Genomic DNA, 19,208 nt, shown 5'->3' on the forward strand with positions numbered 1-19,208 from the left:
CTGATCGGCAATGAAGTACAGAAAACAGGGGTACCAACTCATAAGCTTGTTTTGTCATGAAAATGTATCTCACAGTACTTTCAATTTGGGTTGTGTTTACAAAAAGAATCCCGAAAATCCCTTGATATCACTAGAATAGAAAGTTATAAGGAATCAAGAATCAGAATAAGTCCATCCCTTTTTTTAAGGCTTAGCTGTATTGAGCACTGCTCAATACAGGTTTTTTCATGACAGGACTCAATAATGGTTTAAAGGCTTTTGCGGTTGAGTGGACACTCTCTATAGCATATTCATATTCCCAATTTTTTATATTAGACCTAGGGCCCTACTCCCTAGGTTCACAAAATTCTGAGATTAAGTTTTGAGAAGAGATTTTCTTGGGCTCCACGAGAAGAAAAAACAAAATGGCCACAAGGTTTAAAACATTTAACATGTATTTTGTTTCTGAATAGTCTAAGTACTATCTTACCTTTGTGTTGCTGCGTACTGTCGGTGCGCAACGTTCCTCTGAGTCTGAAGGACCTCGGACTAGGCACGTTCTCTCTGTAGCCATTCCATACTCTGCAATGTAAATATTTGTTACACAAGACCTAAGGTACTTCTTCACAACTAAATAAGAGAAATAGAACAATTACAACTGTTTCCCGTTGAAGCTGTTTTTAAATGATTATTACCACAGGCGTATAAAAACAAATTTTGATGTGCGCCATGCACCATTTAGGCACATTCACTACCATGTCTCACAAGACCCCTCATAGAGAGGAGTGTATCGGCTGGTAGGCAACGTGTCAAACGGCGTTGGTAAAAGAAAATAATTTCCTGTTAGAATGAACGTCTTTACTACTTTTATGATAGGCACAGTTTTTAATTGAAATTTTAAGATTATACAAAAATGTATTTGGTGCCTTCAAATACCAAGGATTGGATCTAGTTTTGAGCACTAGAATGCACTAAGGGAAGTTGTTATGAGCACATTCAGTCGCAGTGGTCAGAGAAATAAACTAGGAATTTTTTTTTCATTGACAGCCTTTGTATATTTTCCTCTTCTAACTTTTAATTTTTCATCATAAGGTTTTAAGTTATCTGTTGTAGCTCCCTGGTGAAAGTGTTTTTTCTAGAGAAGTATAGGGTATTGTAAATAGATTATAAGTTGAATGGACTTCAAAGATTTTGCAGTAATGGACTTGTCGTAACCTAACGTTACGCTAGAAAAGTGGACAAAACGGGAAGAGAACCACTTACGTTCGTTGGTGGACATAGAAGAAGGAGCCGTGACGAATCATCCCACTTCAGGGCTCAGTGCACAGTGCAGCCACCCCGCAAAACATAATAACTCTTCCGTTACTAATAATTATGACTGTTCATATATGAAACTATAATGACTTCTACTACACTCGTCTTCCCCATAAAAAAAAGTCAATATCATAAATTCAAAATTAACTCAACTTTCAAAATAAAATAAATTCACTTTCAATAAAATGCAACCAAAATTTCTTCTTCCCATTATTCATTAATAATTTTACAAGTCCAGCCTGTGAGGCTTTCGCACAGTCCGTGCAGACTTCCTCAGCGAGGGTGGTGGGCTGCACTGTGCTAGCGGCGACGCAGGAGTTGGCTGAGGCTGGGCTTGCCCTAGGCTCTCCCTGGGACTGGTAGTAGGCCTAGGTACAGGTGACATCATCATGGGACTAGTTGGTCGATCCTCCGGCGGGGGTGAATTCTTGGGTACTTGGGGTGATACAACGGGATCCTTGGGTGATACAAAAATCTCCTCCTCTTCTGCATACCGAGCTCTCAAGTGATCCGCATGACAAAATCGGGGTTTTCCACCAATAACACTCACCAGATAGGTGACCGGACTTCTCTTTAGAATTATTTTGCCAGGAACCCAAGATATCTTTTCATTTCGGACAGTTTTGACATAGACTGCCTGACCTTCTGAGAAAAATCTGCTTCTTCCCCTAAGCCTATCAGCTGCATCTTTTTGTTCCCTGTGTTTTTGATCAATGGATGACTGGAGATTGGGTTTTAACATAACCAACTGAGTACGAGGCTTCCAAGACAGGAACATTTCTGCAGGGGTTAAGCCAGTAACTGTATTTGGAGTGTTGCGGTACGCAAACAAGAAATTATCTAATTTCATTTGAAGAGTGGTACGCTGAGAACGCTGATGTTCCTCAATCACTTGACGCAAAAGGTTTTTCTTGACCTCCTGAACACTTCTCTCCGCAGATCCATTTGAAGCCGCATGATACGGGGGAGTTAATGTGAACTTCACATTGTTGTTATGCAAAAAGGTTTTGAACTCTTGACTAGTAAAAGATCTTCCGTTGTCCGACACCAGTTCGACAGGCAATCCATACGATGAAAACAAGGTACGGAGTTTCTCAATAACCTTGGAAGAATTCATGGAACTCATGATAAATACCTCTAACCATTTAGAGTATGTGTCAATCAAAACTAAAAGTTGCTGTCTCGACTCTGGATCCTCCGCAAAGTCAATGTGTATCCTCTGCCATCGGGTTGATGTTGTAGGCCATTGCTGCAACGGTACTTTAGGTATCGAATTCCTAGTTAACTGACACGCAGAACAAGAGGCCACCACGTCTTCAATCGACTTCTCCATGCCTGGCCACCAGACATAACTTCTCGCCAGCATCTTCATGCGTGTAACTCCCGGGTGTTGATCATGCAACATTTGAAGCACAGATGAATACAGTTTCTTTGGAATCACTACACGAGAACCCCACAGCAAACAACCTTGTTCCACGGACAACTCGTCCTTCTTCCTTAGAAAAATAGCTAGTTCCGGCTCAACCGAGCTCGTCCAGCCGTACATCACAAAATCTCGGACCTTCGAAAGAATCGGATCCTTATCCGTCATTTTACCTATATGCAAGGCAGTAATAGGTGCAATGTCCTTGACAACACAGAAATTGTTCATCACTTCTGTACACATATCTACATGTGAAACAAAATTAGCATCCAGCTCTATAGGTTCCGCTTCTGCTAAGGGTAACCTAGACAACGCATCAGCGTGAGGGACGTCCACTCCCTTCCGGTACCTAACCTCCAAATCATATGCTGATAGAATCAAGGCCCATCTCTGCAGCCTAGCTGCCGCCATACTAGGAACGCCCTTTTTAGAGCCAAAAATAGCCGTCAACGGCTGATGATCAGTCTGTAGAATACAGTGTCTTCCATATATATACTTATGAAACTTTTTGACTCCAAAGATCAAAGCCAGAGCCTCCCGATGTAACTGAGAATAATTCCGTTCACTGGAACTTAGCGTTTTCGATGCGAAGGCAATTGGCCTTTCCTGACCATCGATGAGATGAGATAGAACAGCAGCCACCCCTCTGGGACTCGCATCACACGTCAGAACTATGGGCTTTTTAACATCATAGTGAACTAACAAACTTGAGTCCAACACCCATGATTTACTCTCCTGAAAAGTCTTAGAACACACCTCCGACCACACCCATGGATGATCCTTATGTAATAAGTCATAAAAACAGCTTATTCTAGCAGACAGGTTAGGTATAAATGCATGATAATAATTTATTAGACCAATATAGGCTCGTAACTCTTCCTTAGTACTAGGCTCAGGCGCTTTACGCAGCGCAGTTAACAAACTTTCTTGTGGACGGAGACCATCTCGAGTAATCACATGTCCTAAATACTCGATTGAAGATTGCAAAAACTTACACTTTTGTTGGTTTACTCGAACACCAAACTCATCAAGGCGTTGCAGCACCTGCGCCAGACGGGCAAGCCCCTCTTCCTTAGAGCGAGCCGCCACTAAGACGTCATCTAAGTACGCCACCGTTCCTGGAAGACCTGTTAAAATTTGGTCGATGGCTGACTGAAAAATTGCAGGAGCTGAAGACAAACCATATGGTAGCCTTTTTAAACGATACAGACCCTTATGGGTAGCTAGGGTCAACAGATGTTGCGATTCATCCGCTACCGCCAATTGCTGATACGCATTTGAAAGATCAAGGCAGCTAAAAACTGAGCAACCGCCTAGAGTTGCAAAAATATCTTGAGCCTGTGGAAGCGGATAATGTTCCATTTCAATACACTGATTAAGAGTAATCTTATAATCGGCACAAAGCCTAACACCATTAGGCTTAGGGACAACCACAAGTGGAGTGCTCCACTGTGAATTAGTAACTCTGTACGCAACATCCTCTTGAACCATGCGGTCCAACTCACTCTCAACTTTCTCCCTTAACGCAAAAGGCACTGGTCTCGCCTTACAAAACTTAGGGACTGTCCCCTCCTTTAAGACAATATGAGCCTTAACACCCTTAATTTCGCCCGTTCCAGGCTGAAAAACTGACTTAAATTTACTCTTCAATTTAGCAATGTCCAAATCAGAACTGTGATCCACAATGGCTTTACATGAAAACACATTTTGCCAATCTAACCTCAACTGGCCTAACCAGTTTCGCCCCAACAGAATCGGCTGACTCTTACTTTCTAAACTAACTACTGTCAAAGGCAAACTCGCCTGCTGATTATTATATTTAACATTGACATTCACTTGTCCCAGAACAGGTACATCATGACCTGAATAAGTAGTAAGTTTCACATTTGCTGGCCTAAGTTTGAGGTTAGAAAATTTTTCATAAAATATCTCAGAAGGACATATAGTCAAGGCACTGCCTGTATCTAGAATCATTTCTAAATATACATCATTAGCCACTAGGCCTACCTTATAGCCGTTGTCTGATCCTGATTTAAGGTTGTACAGACCTATCTCTGCCATTGGAACTTCTAGGCCTAGGCCTACCTCTTCCTCCACTTGATGGACCCCCATCCTAGGTGTCGACTTTTTACCATGGAAACTAGAAGATTTCTTGGCTTTACACACTTTCTTGAGATGACCTACTCTCTGACAACCGTGACACTTGTAACTGGCGAACGCACACGCACTAGGCCAATGACCCGCAGAACCACACCTCCAGCAAGAGTTTCTAGAATTTTGATTTTCACTACTCCTATGCATGAAAGTTTTAGGCCTATTTTGACTTTTCACATTGATTTTCGCAATGTCCCCACGAGGTTGCACAAATAGGCTTGACTGCGATTCGGCCTGTTCCAGCCTGAGCGCTGACGCATAAGCTTCGTCAAAGTCCAATTCCTCCGACAACAATTTCTGCCGGATAGTTTCATTAGAAATGCCGGAAATCACTTTGTCCCTCAAAGCGTCTTTCAAAAAGGTACCAAATTTGCACGAACTAGCCAAATGTTTTATTGAAACCACAAACTCCGCTATGCTTTCGCCCGGCTTTTGCACACGAGAGTAGAATACATATCGCTCCGCCACAACCAACTTCTTGGGCGCATAATGTAATTTCAACAACGCTGCAAGTTCATCATAGGTCTTAGAATCTACCTCTACCGGTGATAATAAATCGGATAGGACCGATAAAACCCTGGGACCAATAACTGTAATTAAAACCGACACCTCGTTTTCCTTCTTGACATTGTTCGCTTTGAAAAAATGTTTCAGGCGCAACAAATAGGGCACAATGTCCTCCTCACTTGGATTAAATTCAGAAATCCTGCCAACACTAATACTCGCCATTTTTAATCATCTCAACTATAATACGCACTAAAACAACAACTGTTATCGCGTACTACCCTAACTATGATAAAAAGGTTTATTACCGACTGCGCCAAAATGTCGTAACCTAACGTTACGCTAGAAAAGTGGACAAAACGGGAAGAGAACCACTTACGTTCGTTGGTGGACATAGAAGAAGGAGCCGTGACGAATCATCCCACTTCAGGGCTCAGTGCACAGTGCAGCCACCCCGCAAAACATAATAACTCTTCCGTTACTAATAATTATGACTGTTCATATATGAAACTATAATGACTTCTACTACAGGACTGATACAACTCGTTCCCCACGCACAGGATTTGCCTATGTGGGGACCATCCTTTGTATGTATATTATAATTTTTGTAACATATTTTTTATGGAATAAATGATTTTTGATTTGATTTGATTTGTATTCAGTACAGTCTGTAACTATGGATAGAACCAAGGCCTCACTAGAAAAACAAAACAAGCCATGATGCAGGATCCATGACGTCACATTAGTGGGAATTTAGATTCATTGATAAATTTACTGCCATATCCCATTTATGTTTTAAGTAAATAAGCTGGCTGTTTGTCAGATTTTAATGGTAAGATTTTAGTAAACCTATCCACCACTGTGACGTAGTGTTGCGCTGCCCGTGCTGCAGCATGGCCTGTTTTTCTAGTGGGGCCTTGATAGAACACCTCACACCTATGTCTTGACAGAATACCATATGTCACATTAACCATTAGCTCAGTAACAAAATTCCAACACACAAAATAGAATTTTAGACTGTAGCTAATTTTGTGAGTGGCTCATTCATTCGTAAACTCACACAGGAAACTTTGGGACCAACGCAGAACTACAAAACTTGTGGCATCCATAAGATCTGAAAACACATCACAGATCTGTACTGGCAATTACCTACACTTGTACAGCAGCACTGCAATGTTCCTTAGGTGGACTTAACTTTTACTAGTAATTATTTTCTGAGACCTTAAAGTAGTTTCTTAGTTAAATACGAGGTAAGGCTGGGTTAGGTTAGCCTTTGGTATTCAAACCGATTAATAATATACTTCTAAGAAAGTCGGATTACTTCATTATTTTGCATTATAATCTGAGATTTGCACCAATTAGCGTAAATGAGACGTAGGAATTGGCTAACTCAGGAACTTGCTATCTCGGTTGTGTGTCGGAACTTGCTAACTCTGGAACTGGCTAACCGTCTCAGTCAGGAATTGGCTAACTCCAGAACCCGCTATCTCGATTTTGCACCACGGCGGAATTCGCTAACTCTGGAAGTCGCTAACCCGGCCGCGCCCACTGTACTGAGCATTGCCAACCTTGTACTACTTGAAGGTGCATGTGCATCATTTCTATCACTCAATGGTTAGTATTACCTTTACTGGGAGAATATTGCTAGGAATAAAAGTGATTCATCAAAGTTATTAGATAACATATTAAATAAACTGTCTAGAAAATAACACTTATGTTGTGAATTCTCATAGATGTTTGCTTTACCAGGGTTGCTAAAATGACTTAGGATTTATATTATTCATAAATAAATCACCTTCATCCTTGAAGGAGTTGGCTCCACCCTCGAGCACTTTGCCGCACCAGCCAGAAGCGCAAGGGACAGCCTCCACCCCCGCCCCAGGGTTCAAGGTTGTCACATTGCCGTAGAGGAATGGATCCTTACAGCTGCCTAGGTCTCCTCGGGAACGGCACTTGAAGCATTTCTTCACTTGCACTGCTGACACTGATAGAAATAAACGTTATCAGCATTCTGGCACACACTTTACCTCATAAGCTCGTCAATGACCTTTAATCATGGGTAAGCAATGGGAGTAAATATAACATTTTATAGTGAAATATCACAAAGGTTGCAATAACATATTAATTACACAGACACACACACAGAGATATCACTTCGAAAGCCTTTTTTTTTGTTCAGGGGGACCCAAAATTATATCCACTCAAAACTCAATTCGAAAATTTTGACGAAAGCAATACTTTCTCCATATACTACATATGGAGGAGAAAGTAAAAAATGTATGAACCTTCCAATATGCAAATCTAAACAAACAATAGCTAAGAATAGTTAAAGAATCCCTAGGTATAGAGTGGTTTTTTTATCCATATAGAAAGTGGCTATTTTCTACAACAGCTGATCTAAAATAGCTATTTGTGAGTTAAGAGGGCAAAGTACGCAATTTCCACTCAAAAGCTAAGTGCGGCCATACATTTTGAGAGTAGCAATGATTGGAATACAGCTTGGAATACACACAAGATTTTTCCTGCAATAATGAACTTATCACAACACACAGGTTACTTTTTAGTGATATAAAATAATTTTGTTATCTTCAAGAAGAACTGGTAATATCGGAATAAATATAAATCTAAAATAAAAACTTCATCAATATTTTTTAGAATTTTAAATTTAATTTTAAAAGAACTTCACCAATATTTTAGGATTTTTAATTTAAATAAAAATTCTGAAAATATTGGTTAAGTTTTTATTTCAAATTTACATTATGGTTATATTTGCTTTTTTAGGTTACATTGTTTGCTTACCGGATGTTAATGTTTTTTAGAATCGCCAACATTGAAATCAGCTGATTTAGAGCAGGAAGTCATTCCAACTCGCAAACGAGAGAAAGAATGATTAAAGTGGAAATGATCTACTACGACCGTTCACTTAAATTATCCATCTGACATATTCTAAAATCTTCCTACAACTGTTGGTAACAAATTGTTCGATTCACCTGAGGTTAAAAAAGAATGTATGAGTTTCTGATAAGTCAGCATCAGATTTACGATTGAATGGGTCGCTACTAGCTGATAAGTTGGAGTTTGTACCATTACAATTTAAAAATTCTTTTCTCTCAATCCTTAAACCCACTCAAACGAGAATTTTTTTTTCAAAAAATGTTATTGAAAAGGCTGGTTTAAAAAGGTAGGTAAATTTACTATTCCTACAGTCACCAGACAAAGTGGCCTTCCTTGCACTGATTATAGAACAGAAAGTTGCTAATTGCTGCATCTACTTACTTTTGGCGCACACCAGTATTCCAACCAAACAACACAAAACAGTGTGCTTTTATTAGGCACCTAATACATGTACGCTTGAAAATAAGTTGGCAACACTTAAAGATATTACGACTACAATCAGCTGGTGCAGCATTTCCAATTTCCTTCAATGTTTGGATTTAACTTAACATAAAAACGTGTTGTACAGTGTTTGCAAGACTAATTGAGCGGAGCAAAGCTAAGCTCTTTGGGATCGACTTCAATGCAAACAGGGATCACATCATTTGTCCGAGTTTTCAACTGTCCGAGTTTGTAAAAAATTACAAAATACTTGAAAATCAGTTGTCCGAGTTTTGATAAATAACTAAAATTAGATAAATCAACTGTTCAAGTTTTCATTTGTCCGAGTTTATTAAATTATTTTTAAAAATATCGAAATATCAAGTGTCCGAGTTTTCAACTGTCCGAGTATGGTTAAAATGATAATAATATTTGGTTAAATCAACTGTCCGAGTTTTTATTTGTCCGAGTTTTTAAATTATTAAAAAAATATATCGAAATATCAACTGTCCGAGTAGGGTCAACATTAAATGTGACAGTGCGCGCCGAGACTGGCGTGTCTAAGACGCCTGGTCAGAAGCTGATGTAAACCTCTTCTGCGAAGGAGGTCATAAGAAATGGAGAAGATAAAAAATGTTTTAGTTTTCTTGTTTATGGATATATATTGATCAAATTTGGAAATTTTATTTATTTCATCCTATACTATTGACGTGTGGTCAAAAAACACTGTTTACCTTCCCCGTAACAGCAAACCTAAGCACTCGCTTATTTATGGAAGTATTTTAGTAAATATGTAATCAGACAGGTTGAAATTCGCTTCGTCTGCAGGTTTGCTGCGGCGGGGATATTTTATATTATAAGCAAGTTTGGTTGGTTGTGTTAGGTGATGACAGTTTAATTTTAGAATTAAAAATTGTAAAATTATTCTTATAATATAAATATTATATTTTTTCTTAAGTCGACGTGAGGGGCTCACGCGGCTCGGCTCGCACAATGCCTGACTCCTTCGCAGAAGAGGTTTACATCGGCTTCTGACCAGGCGCCTTAGACACGCTAGTCTCGGCGCGCAGTGTCACATTTGATGTTGCCCCTACTCGGACAGTTGATATTTCGATATTTTTTAAAATAATTTAAAAACTCGGACAAATGAAAACTCGGACAGTTGATTTAACCAAATATTATTATTATTTAAACCATACTCGGACAGTTGAAAACTCGGACACTTGATATTTCGTTATTTTTTTAAATAATTTTATAAACTCGGACAAATGAAAACTTGTACAGTTGATTTATCTAATTATTATTAGTTAAGTTAGCCTATTTATCAAAACTCGGACAGTTGAAAACTCGGAAAAATGAACCTCACCCTGCAAACTTTCTAACACATTAATATAATAACAACTGAACATATTTTAGCCAAACTTACCAAGGTTATTTTGTCAAATGTTTGGAAGATTTAGACAAAAACAAATTTAAATTTTTGTTTATAATGGCTATTTAATTTAATAGTAGGCATAACTTAAAAGTTTTTCAATTTAAAAATTGGCCCTATGGGTTGCCATTATGGTTTCAAAATAACTACGTAAAGGTAAACAAAACAATGAATCATGGCACATGTTAAAATCAAGCCACAACCTAACCACAGTACAAAGGAAAAAACTTGGATGATGACCACTGATCAAATAATACAGAGAAAGTTTACATTTGAGTGGCAATTTGTAAAAGACCACTGATTGCATAGGTACAGTATTTTACAGATTTGATTAAACGTAGCTAAATAAGGAAACCAAGCATCCAAGCAAAATTATGGTCATTCACAAGTAAAAGTGAGCTTATTAAATTGCCAGCAAGTTTCTAATTTACTATTTTTTTTTTATCTTGTATGCTTTTTGCTTTTGCTACTATCAAATTTTGTAAATTTTAAAAATACATGCTTTCCTTGTGTTTTTTGCTTTTTTGAAAATTTAACTCTTCAAATAAGTTTATGCACCTTAAAAACCTTAATTTTCTTAATTTTTAATTAAATTTTGATTGTTTTAAACTGATAAATAATTTGCTTCAAAATCTGAACGGAATAAGGTAAACTAGTATAGGCTTACTCAAATATATTGAAGAGAATTATATTTTCTACAACCCTATCCCCAGCCTTTATTTTTAAGGTGCATAAACTTATTTTAAGAGTTAAATTGTCAAAAAGTGCAAAAAACACAAAGAAAACATGTATTTTTTAAAATTTACAAAATTTTGATAGTAGGCTAAATAATGCAAAAAGCATAAAAGAAAAAAAAATTGTAAATTATAAACTTGCTGGCAATTTAATAAGCTTACATTTATTTGTGAATGACCATAATTTTGCTTGGACACTTGGTTTCCTAGAAAACCTAAAAATGGTACCTTCCAGAAAATCAATTTCAAGTTTCACCTCATATTAAATTGTGTTTGGGATTAACATGATCTCAAGTAATGGCTTCAGTAATTTCAAGAATCCCTTCACCAGAATAAAGAGATAAGCAAATTAGTCATCCACCACCAGATACTAGCAGTCCGCAACCACATGGCCTGAAGATCACTGACATCTCTGTATACAATATTGTTCACTTCATGTTGTTTAGGCTGAAAACATACAAGAATTTGTATGACAAATTTAAAAACAAACTTACTAAATTTTACCACATTTTATCAACTAGTATTGATAACAGTAGAACAGTTAACTGAATTCAAGTTAACCAAAATGGTTCCATAAAATAATACAGGGCTGTAAAATGCTTTGGTAACTTCAGTTGTTTATTATCTAACCCATTTTAACATTTTTATAACTGAAATAAAACATTGAACTATATACAGTACGGTAGACATTGTCTTAAATTCATTTTTCCTACAAATTGTGGTAAGACATTAGACATTGGTTGTCTTTAGCATATGATGGGTTAACCGAAAAATTGGTTAAATCCGAAACGGCTCTCCCCCTTTATTTTGGTTAACCGGGGTTCTACTGTACATTAAAATAGGAGTAGGAAATTGTCTTAGTCTACCACTTATGATAAAGGCGATTTAAATTGCTTTTAAGAGAAAATTTCCAATTAAAATATAAATTTCAAAAAAAGTATTTCAGTAAAGTAGCCTATTTAAGAGGCGTGAAGGAGAGGGGCGAGTTCAGGTACAACCGTACCCACCTTGGCCACCTCAGGACGTAAGGTATGGTACGTAAGGTTCCACTGCTTTTAACATCCTTTCAGATGACAATTTTTTCGAACTTGGGCCCTTTAGGCCTAGCCTACATGAAAAATATAGTCAAAGTTGATAGTTGATTGAATTAATTTAATGGTGGCTTCTGTACACCCGTGAATTTGCGGGTAGAACCTCTTGTCCACACATACAGACAGACACACACACACACACATATACCTCATGTGCATAGCTTCGAAAAACGACTTTTTTGAGTTCAGGGGGACCCAAAACGAATATATCGACTCAAAATTCAACCTCGATAAATGTTGACAAAAACAATACCGTACTTTCTCCATATAACTTAGGCTACTATAAAGTAAAAATGTAGGACTAATGAATAAGTTAAGTTGAAAACTGGTCTAGTTAACTGTCGAGCTATAGCCTAAGTTAAGTTTTACCCTCTTTATCGTTTCACCAAATAAACTTGCATTCAAAAAATCTGATTGTTCATGGTAAAAGTCACCAACTCGCCGTAAACACACTGACTCGCCCGCCGTACTCGATCCGTGTAAGTTAAACCAGGCTTTACAGTTGCATTAGGTAATTAAGTCAGTCCATTAGTTTGACTTGGTAAAAAAGTTTGTGCATTTTGGCAGATATTAAGGCTGCACTTTACTTGACGTCCTACACTCATTCGAATGAAAATATCGATCGATATATCGATTAATCGATTGCTTCATTCGATATATTGTTAGGTTAGTTAGGTAGGTAAGGTTAACCTAACCTAACTAACCAAACGATATATCGAATGAAACAATCGAATGAAAATATCGAATCGGAAAAACAATCGAATGAGTGTAGGACGTCAAGTAAAGTGCAGCCGATATTAAGTTACCGGTACTAATTTAGATCAGCACAATATGTAGGTGTCTCACATCAACTACGATGATTTTGATTATGTCTAAGTTAATAATCTGGTGACGAATACAACATGGGCATGCAATGTCTCCAACTTACGGGGGTCCACGAGAGTCTGCAGTTGGCATTAGCCAATCACAAGACAAGGCTAGTGCGACATTGCCATATTGCCTGTTGATGACGCTAATAAATATATACCCTACTTAACAACATTTTCAAGTCAGCTGGTACATTTGGCAACAACGTGCGATCATCATTGGTTCCTTCAAAGTCACTTGGTAAATAGGCTCCTCCCTCAACTGCAGACTCTCGTGGACCGTACTGTAGTTGGTTAATAGTCAACAATTATGGCCAAAAGAGGAATTTTTTACAACAATGACACATCTGGTTGCGTACTTGAGGGCAACGATTGTAAACACTGAGTAAGTCAACACTGAGTAAGTTGTTGAGTGGATGAGATGACAGCTTTATTACCGACAAAGATCAGCTGGTTATTTGGCTATGATCATTTAAAACTCAAGCTATTAAACTTGTCTACTGTTGTAGTGTGAATGATGTTGTAGATTTCAAATTTTGCAGGTTAGAGCTTCAGCAACTTAACAATTTTCCAGATGAGACTACATAGACTGGGCCTATGACATAAAAGTAAGCATATGCAACAATGCAACTCATATCAAGCAATTACCAAGTGATTTGAGATGTGAGGAAAATAGAACTTACCTTGTGTTAAACCTAAAATGAAACATAATATAATACAATTTTTGTTTAGAACCGAAATTGTCACGTATTTTACCATAGTTTAAGTTAATGAGACACTGGAATTAAGTTAGAAGTTTTTTTAACAATCTGAATACAACCTACTGGGTGAGATTTAAATATTACTAAATAAAACGAATAATCCTTTTAGAAATCTGAATATTTTGACAACCTTGAATATGTAAAGAAAATGAAAGAATGGTATGACACTTATGACAGATTCACACGGACGACAGACGATATCCTGGAACAGTGGAATGTGGAATGGATGGAGTCACTGAGCTGGAGTGGAACATGGAGTGGAACATTCCTTTTCAGTTTTCTTTTCTACGACCGTCTCGCTTACCGTTCTAATGGTTTTTCTGTTTTTTTTTTGTTTTTTTAGGGGGTGCTCACCCTTGTGGTCTTGTGGATGGGTAAGCGGTTTTTCTAGTGGGGCCTTGGCGGGTGGAGAGCGCTAGTTCACCATTCGAAAAGCATACTTTTGAATTGAACTGTATTACTTAAACTTGATAATAGCACGTCTTTTTTAATTCAGACTGTGAACAATAATTATAGACTACCTATAGCAATTTTCCTTATGCAATTTGGCCTGTTAATTGGATGTCAACAAACTTTTTTATCTTTTCTTCAACACTTAAACCACAGTGATGACTATCTATCTATATCTATATATATTTACTAATATTATAAATGTGAAAGTTTGTGTGTTTGTTTGTTTGAAGTTCAATGTCATGCATAGGTTGGATTTTGCTGATATTTGGTATGATGATAGCTCACATTCCCGATTAACATAAAAGTATCCGGGGACAGAGCTTTGCTAGGGGAATACTGACTCTGAGAGTATTCTTTGGTCAATGTAGTCCGTCCAAAAATATTATTTTGCAGTATATTTAACTTTTGTTAAAATAATATCGTAGTTGACTGAAATAACGAGAGAAAAAATTGTTAAACTGTTTAGGGCCCCTAAATTGCCTAAACTAGAGAATACCCAGTATTTTTCACTCTGAATCCGAAAAAGGCTATCAGTAGAAAGAACATCTTTACGCCTTATCCCCATGAAGTATTAGTCACTGCAAGAACTTGGGCCCGCTCTCCACAACCTTTTCTTTAATCTAAATTTTCCTAAAATGCAATACCATTTTCCGGGAACTCAGGGCTTTTTCCGACTGAAAACGATTACATTTTTAGATTTAGTGAGAAGAATTCAGTAAGAGGACACATTATAAGGTAATTTTTATTAGGGTGGGCTATATATTGAGCTTTTCCCCTAAACAATACTTTACACTAAAATGTTTGTTAGGACTTAGGTGCATTTTAAGACCAAAAAGAATCTCTTGACACCTAATAAATCCTCATCTTATGTACACAAATGATACTAAAGTGAATGCCAACCCCGTACGAAATACGGGTACTCTGCTAGTATTATTATAAAAAAGAAGTGGTGCACGGCCACCTTTAACTACGTGCCACGACCTGATAGAATTGGAAACGTTGCAAGTAGGTTTGTGTCAGACGTCCCATAAGACATTATGGCAGACATGTGACATCAGCTCATTAATTCGCACTTTATTGATTTAAATTTAAATTTATGAACATAAATTTATTAAAATATTTAAAATAAAACCATAGTATAAAAATGGAAAATCTATATCTCTACATTTAAAGCGGAGTCAATACTTTCATAGTCCAGTAACCAAGCTTTCGTAAATACACAAATACCTATAGCTGCTTCCAAACAAAACAGCTGTTACAACCCTACTTTCGATCGTGACTTTGCCACCTCGACAGCCCCGGCCTGGGGCCCATTTCATAATAAACTACAAGTTACAACTTGTAACTTGTAATTTCCATTAGATTTTCATTGGGCGATCAGCTGATTTACTAATAATATTAGTTTGTACTTTATTATGAAATGAGCCCATGGAGTTAAAGGCGGCCGTGGTCTACCAGCGCGGTCAGTGTTGGCGGGAGGAGGGTGGAGTTAGGGAAAGACCGGACTGCAAACATTTCCGCTGCCTCACGGGATTGACTCCCTTTGTATTATGATTTTGTACTTGAGCGCCTTTATAAGTGCCACGAGAACAGTTGATGCAACCCGCATGACGGGACATAATGTTTTCGAACTACTTAGTGGCGATCGGCTAAGTGATAGCTTAGATGTCACGAGCTAGTTCAAATTTTAACAAAGAAGGTCTCATTTGATTTGGATTTAAATTTCCCATCTTTTTCTATCTGAAAAATGTTTAATTTTCTTAATATTTACGGTTTTTATTAAATTTTAAATTAAAGATTTTAAATTTCTTCCATATATTTAATGGAAATACATCTATAATACAAATTTTGTAATGTTGGATATTCTGATGCAGGTGTTTTCTCTCAACATCTGCCTCTTTTTGTTCCTAACACCAGCAAACAGCTGTTCTGTTGTTCTTATCTTGGTTTGCTTTGTGTTCTCTTCTCCCCGCCTGTTGTTATTGAAAGCCGTAAGCCGGGCCGTTTAAATCTTTTCTAACCTATTCATTCTCATTGTGATTTCGACTTCCTACGTTTTGTTGAAAATTTCTGTTTGGACATGAATTTATTCCTTATTGATGAAACTTGAAGAGCTAACCAACCACGTGTTTTTATTTCTTGTGTTATCTTCCATGAACATCTTTTAAGTTAAACTTAGTCCTTCCAAGCATTAGCATAGTTGCTAAAAACATAGGCCTAGGCTAAATAATTTTAAGAATTATAAGAAACGAAAAATCTAACAGGTCGACGATGGATACGCGTACGTTGCCTCCTTCGCCTAGTTGGCAACTTAGCAATATTCTTGCTTGCAATGATGATGGATTACTTGCTTATGGTGCCAGAAGTGATCTATCTTTAATTGATTTTAAGGCCAAAGGCCAATTTGATGTATCATTCATAAATCGTGCACACAAAGACAAGGTAAATGTAGTGGTTTTCTCTCCATCTAATGGAAGTTTTAAGAACTGCCTAGCGACATGTGGAGATGATGGTTCAGTGCGTGTTTGGGATTTTAAAGAATCCCAACAACGGTATTGTCACTCAGGACACAAGGTAAGTAATTAAGTGTTTGCACCAGTAATTTGTGAGCCTAACTTTTAAATTATTTGATTCGGCTGCACTTAAGTTTGTGTCTTACACTCATTCGAATGAACATATCAATCGATATATCAAGTTTGGTTAGTTAGGTTAAAACCTAGCCTAAATCACCGAATGAAATAATTTATACCTATCGAACAATCTTAATTAGGCCTTTAAAAAGGCCTATACCGTATCGATATTTTTCATTTAATGAGTGTAAGTTACGTAGGATGCTCTCTAAAGTGCAGCCTTTGATTCTGTAACGTTAGGACTAACATAACTTAGGCTACTTGCACTCGAGGAGGAAAACTACAATTGGAAGTATCTTCCTCTTTTTATGGCTCATTCTTACGTTAAGTTACTTCTTTGCGTTTTTGGAACAGCGGCGGACCTCAGTTCATTTAAATACAGTATGGTAGGCGTAAATATTGATGCGAAAAACCAGTTAACATGTGGTTTGTGGTGTGTTGTAAGATAGCCTAAGAGATTTATGAATGCTAGCCTACCCTGGATGGGTTTCCGGGGATGATCACTCAGCTGTTGCAAATTAACATCCTTCTAAGCTGTTAAGTAAAGACAACGTTAACTCCCTACTATTTATTCCCTTAGTTATTTTAGGCCTAAGTTAAAGTTTATTCTCAACATTTTTGTTGGTACACACACTTTTTGTTGTGAACTTAGTTTTCAGTTTCCCTTTAAGCTACGGTACCAGGCCTATTGACATGGTGAAGTTATATTATACTCTTTAAGTTACAGTATTTCTTGCTTTCAAGAATGGATCTTATTCTGTTTGTGCTCGGTGACAGTTAGCCTACATAAGTTAATTATACCTATCCTGCTACAACAAGGAAAGTGTATGTTCTTGTCAGACAATACTATCGAGGGCTGTCGATAAATTAAGTTTTCACACACTCAGTATTATTATTGATTGTTACTATCAACTAAGTCACTTACACACAGATCAGCAAGAAGGCTAAATTCCTCTGAAAACTCAATTAATTTCTCCATGGAAACTGATGAACATTCGTGCTGCCCTGGCCCAGTTGTACACTTGTACAGCCTTTGGATTAATCTATTCCAAGCCATTCATGCACATTAGCCTATAGGCTATTAGAAACAATTTAATGCATAGGCCTACCTACTAATTCAATAATACAACAGTAATCCAAAGAAATTTTAACCCCCTTTCTACAGAAAATTAATCACAGAATGTGATTTTTACGCTACTTGGCGGGAGCTTCAATATTTTGTTCAAAAAATTTAAAAATAAGTTACTTAGGCCTACTGTAGAGTCCCGCAAACTCGGCACTCGATAACCTGGCAGTCCGTATAACTCATCCATCACCTGTCTCAGAAGTAAATTAGTAATTTTTTGAGTCTGAGTTAAACATGGACTCAAGCCAGCTTACAGTAAGTCAAATCATTCGCAACTAAGTACGGTACCAAGGATTTGTTGTACTAGGTCTAAATCTGATGACTTAATACTGATTTGTAATACAAATATCAATAATAAAAAAGGGGGTTAAAAGTCTTAAAAACATGTTATTGTTCTTATTTATAACCCTAGTTCCCGATAACCCGCATTTCACCAACTCGGCACCCTTCCAATCCACATTACGCCGAATTTGGGGGACTCTGACACTGTACTATGTCAAAACTAGTAGGCTATCCCATAGGGCAGGGAACCAGCTTGAATAGTAGAGAATATAAGTAAGAAACACAATCGGTCTCTAATTTGGAGTAGCTTGCTTGGCTGCAATGGTAGCGATCGGTCAATTGCCAGCTTACGTGTCACAAGCTGTACCCAGCAAATTCCTATGTAAATCTAGTTCTAAGCTTTATTTTTTTTGCAGGATGGCTTGAAGATAACTGGATTGGACTGGTCCAAAGCTGACACAAACAGAATTGTTTCTGTCAATGATTTGGGTGTGATTGTCTGCTGGGACCTGGCTAGCAACACCATCCGCAGACTTCATTGTGGAATAAAAATCCTACCGTTGTGCCTAGCCTGTTGTCCCAATGAAAAGGAGTTAATTGCTATTGGTTGCAAAAATGGAATCACACTCGTAGTAGATACAAAAGGTAAGATTATACTCTTATCTAATCTAATATCTTGGTCTATAGAGTAAAGTTGTGTCATCTCACAGTAACTTGGGCTGACATGTTAGCCATGCTGCAGAGGGCTGTCTTCATAGTCATTAACAAAGACTAATCTATTATTTATTTAATAGGCAAACACAAATTTTGTGATAATTGTTTTGAAGCTGCTATGCATCTGATCACCAAGTTTAAGGTGTCGTTAGATGGATTGTGGAACGTAGATTAGCCAACTACCAAAAAAATCTTTGAAGTTCCATCAGGGCTCTGCCCCAGTGGCCTTCAAAGTTCCCATGTTATCCAATGGAGGAAATGTTTCTTTACATTTGAAGAGATTAAATTTGAAATTTACACTAATATTTGAAACAGTATAATAAAACAACAACAGGACAACAGTAATAACAGTAAACAGTATAATAAAATCTATATCTATCTATCTATACTTATTTAATACGCAAGCAGGTTTTTTTGTGACAATTAATTA

At 37.4% G+C, this 19,208-nt stretch overlaps 2 protein-coding genes and 1 long non-coding RNA gene across 4 annotated transcripts in view; 1 reads left to right on the top strand and 2 right to left on the bottom strand.

Annotated features, from left to right (window-relative positions):
* Window positions 1-1,519: 1,519 nt before the first annotated feature.
* Window positions 1,520-5,599, bottom strand: LOC128989449 (uncharacterized protein K02A2.6-like). The gene has a single exon (XM_054411342.1). The coding sequence runs from the start codon at window positions 5,597-5,599 to the stop codon at window positions 1,520-1,522; it is 4,080 nt and encodes a 1,359-aa protein (XP_054267317.1).
* Window positions 5,600-7,245: 1,646 nt separating this feature from the next.
* Window positions 7,246-13,771, bottom strand: LOC128988708 (uncharacterized). Its single transcript, XR_008490417.1, has 3 exons — window positions 13,496-13,771; window positions 11,112-11,302; window positions 7,246-7,358 (listed from the first exon to the last, which is right to left on the bottom strand). It is a non-coding gene; the product is annotated as an uncharacterized LOC128988708 (long non-coding RNA).
* Window positions 13,772-16,026: 2,255 nt separating this feature from the next.
* LOC128989633 (gem-associated protein 5) overlaps window positions 16,027-19,208 on the top strand; it is a 35,069-nt gene continuing 31,887 nt past the window's right edge. For both annotated transcript variants that reach the window (XM_054411582.1, XM_054411583.1), the window contains exons 1-2: window positions 16,027-16,600; window positions 18,481-18,709. In XM_054411582.1, the coding sequence (XP_054267557.1) occupies window positions 16,298-16,600; window positions 18,481-18,709 (532 nt within the window). In that variant the 5' untranslated portion in view covers window positions 16,027-16,297. The remainder of the gene's footprint in view (window positions 16,601-18,480; window positions 18,710-19,208) is intronic.

Source organism: Macrosteles quadrilineatus, unplaced genomic scaffold, assembly GCF_028750875.1.
Source record: "Macrosteles quadrilineatus isolate MER2022 unplaced genomic scaffold, UCM_ALF_1.0 Scaffold_3__2_contigs__length_128488019, whole genome shotgun sequence".
Classification (NCBI taxonomy): Eukaryota; Metazoa; Arthropoda; class Insecta; order Hemiptera; family Cicadellidae; genus Macrosteles; species Macrosteles quadrilineatus.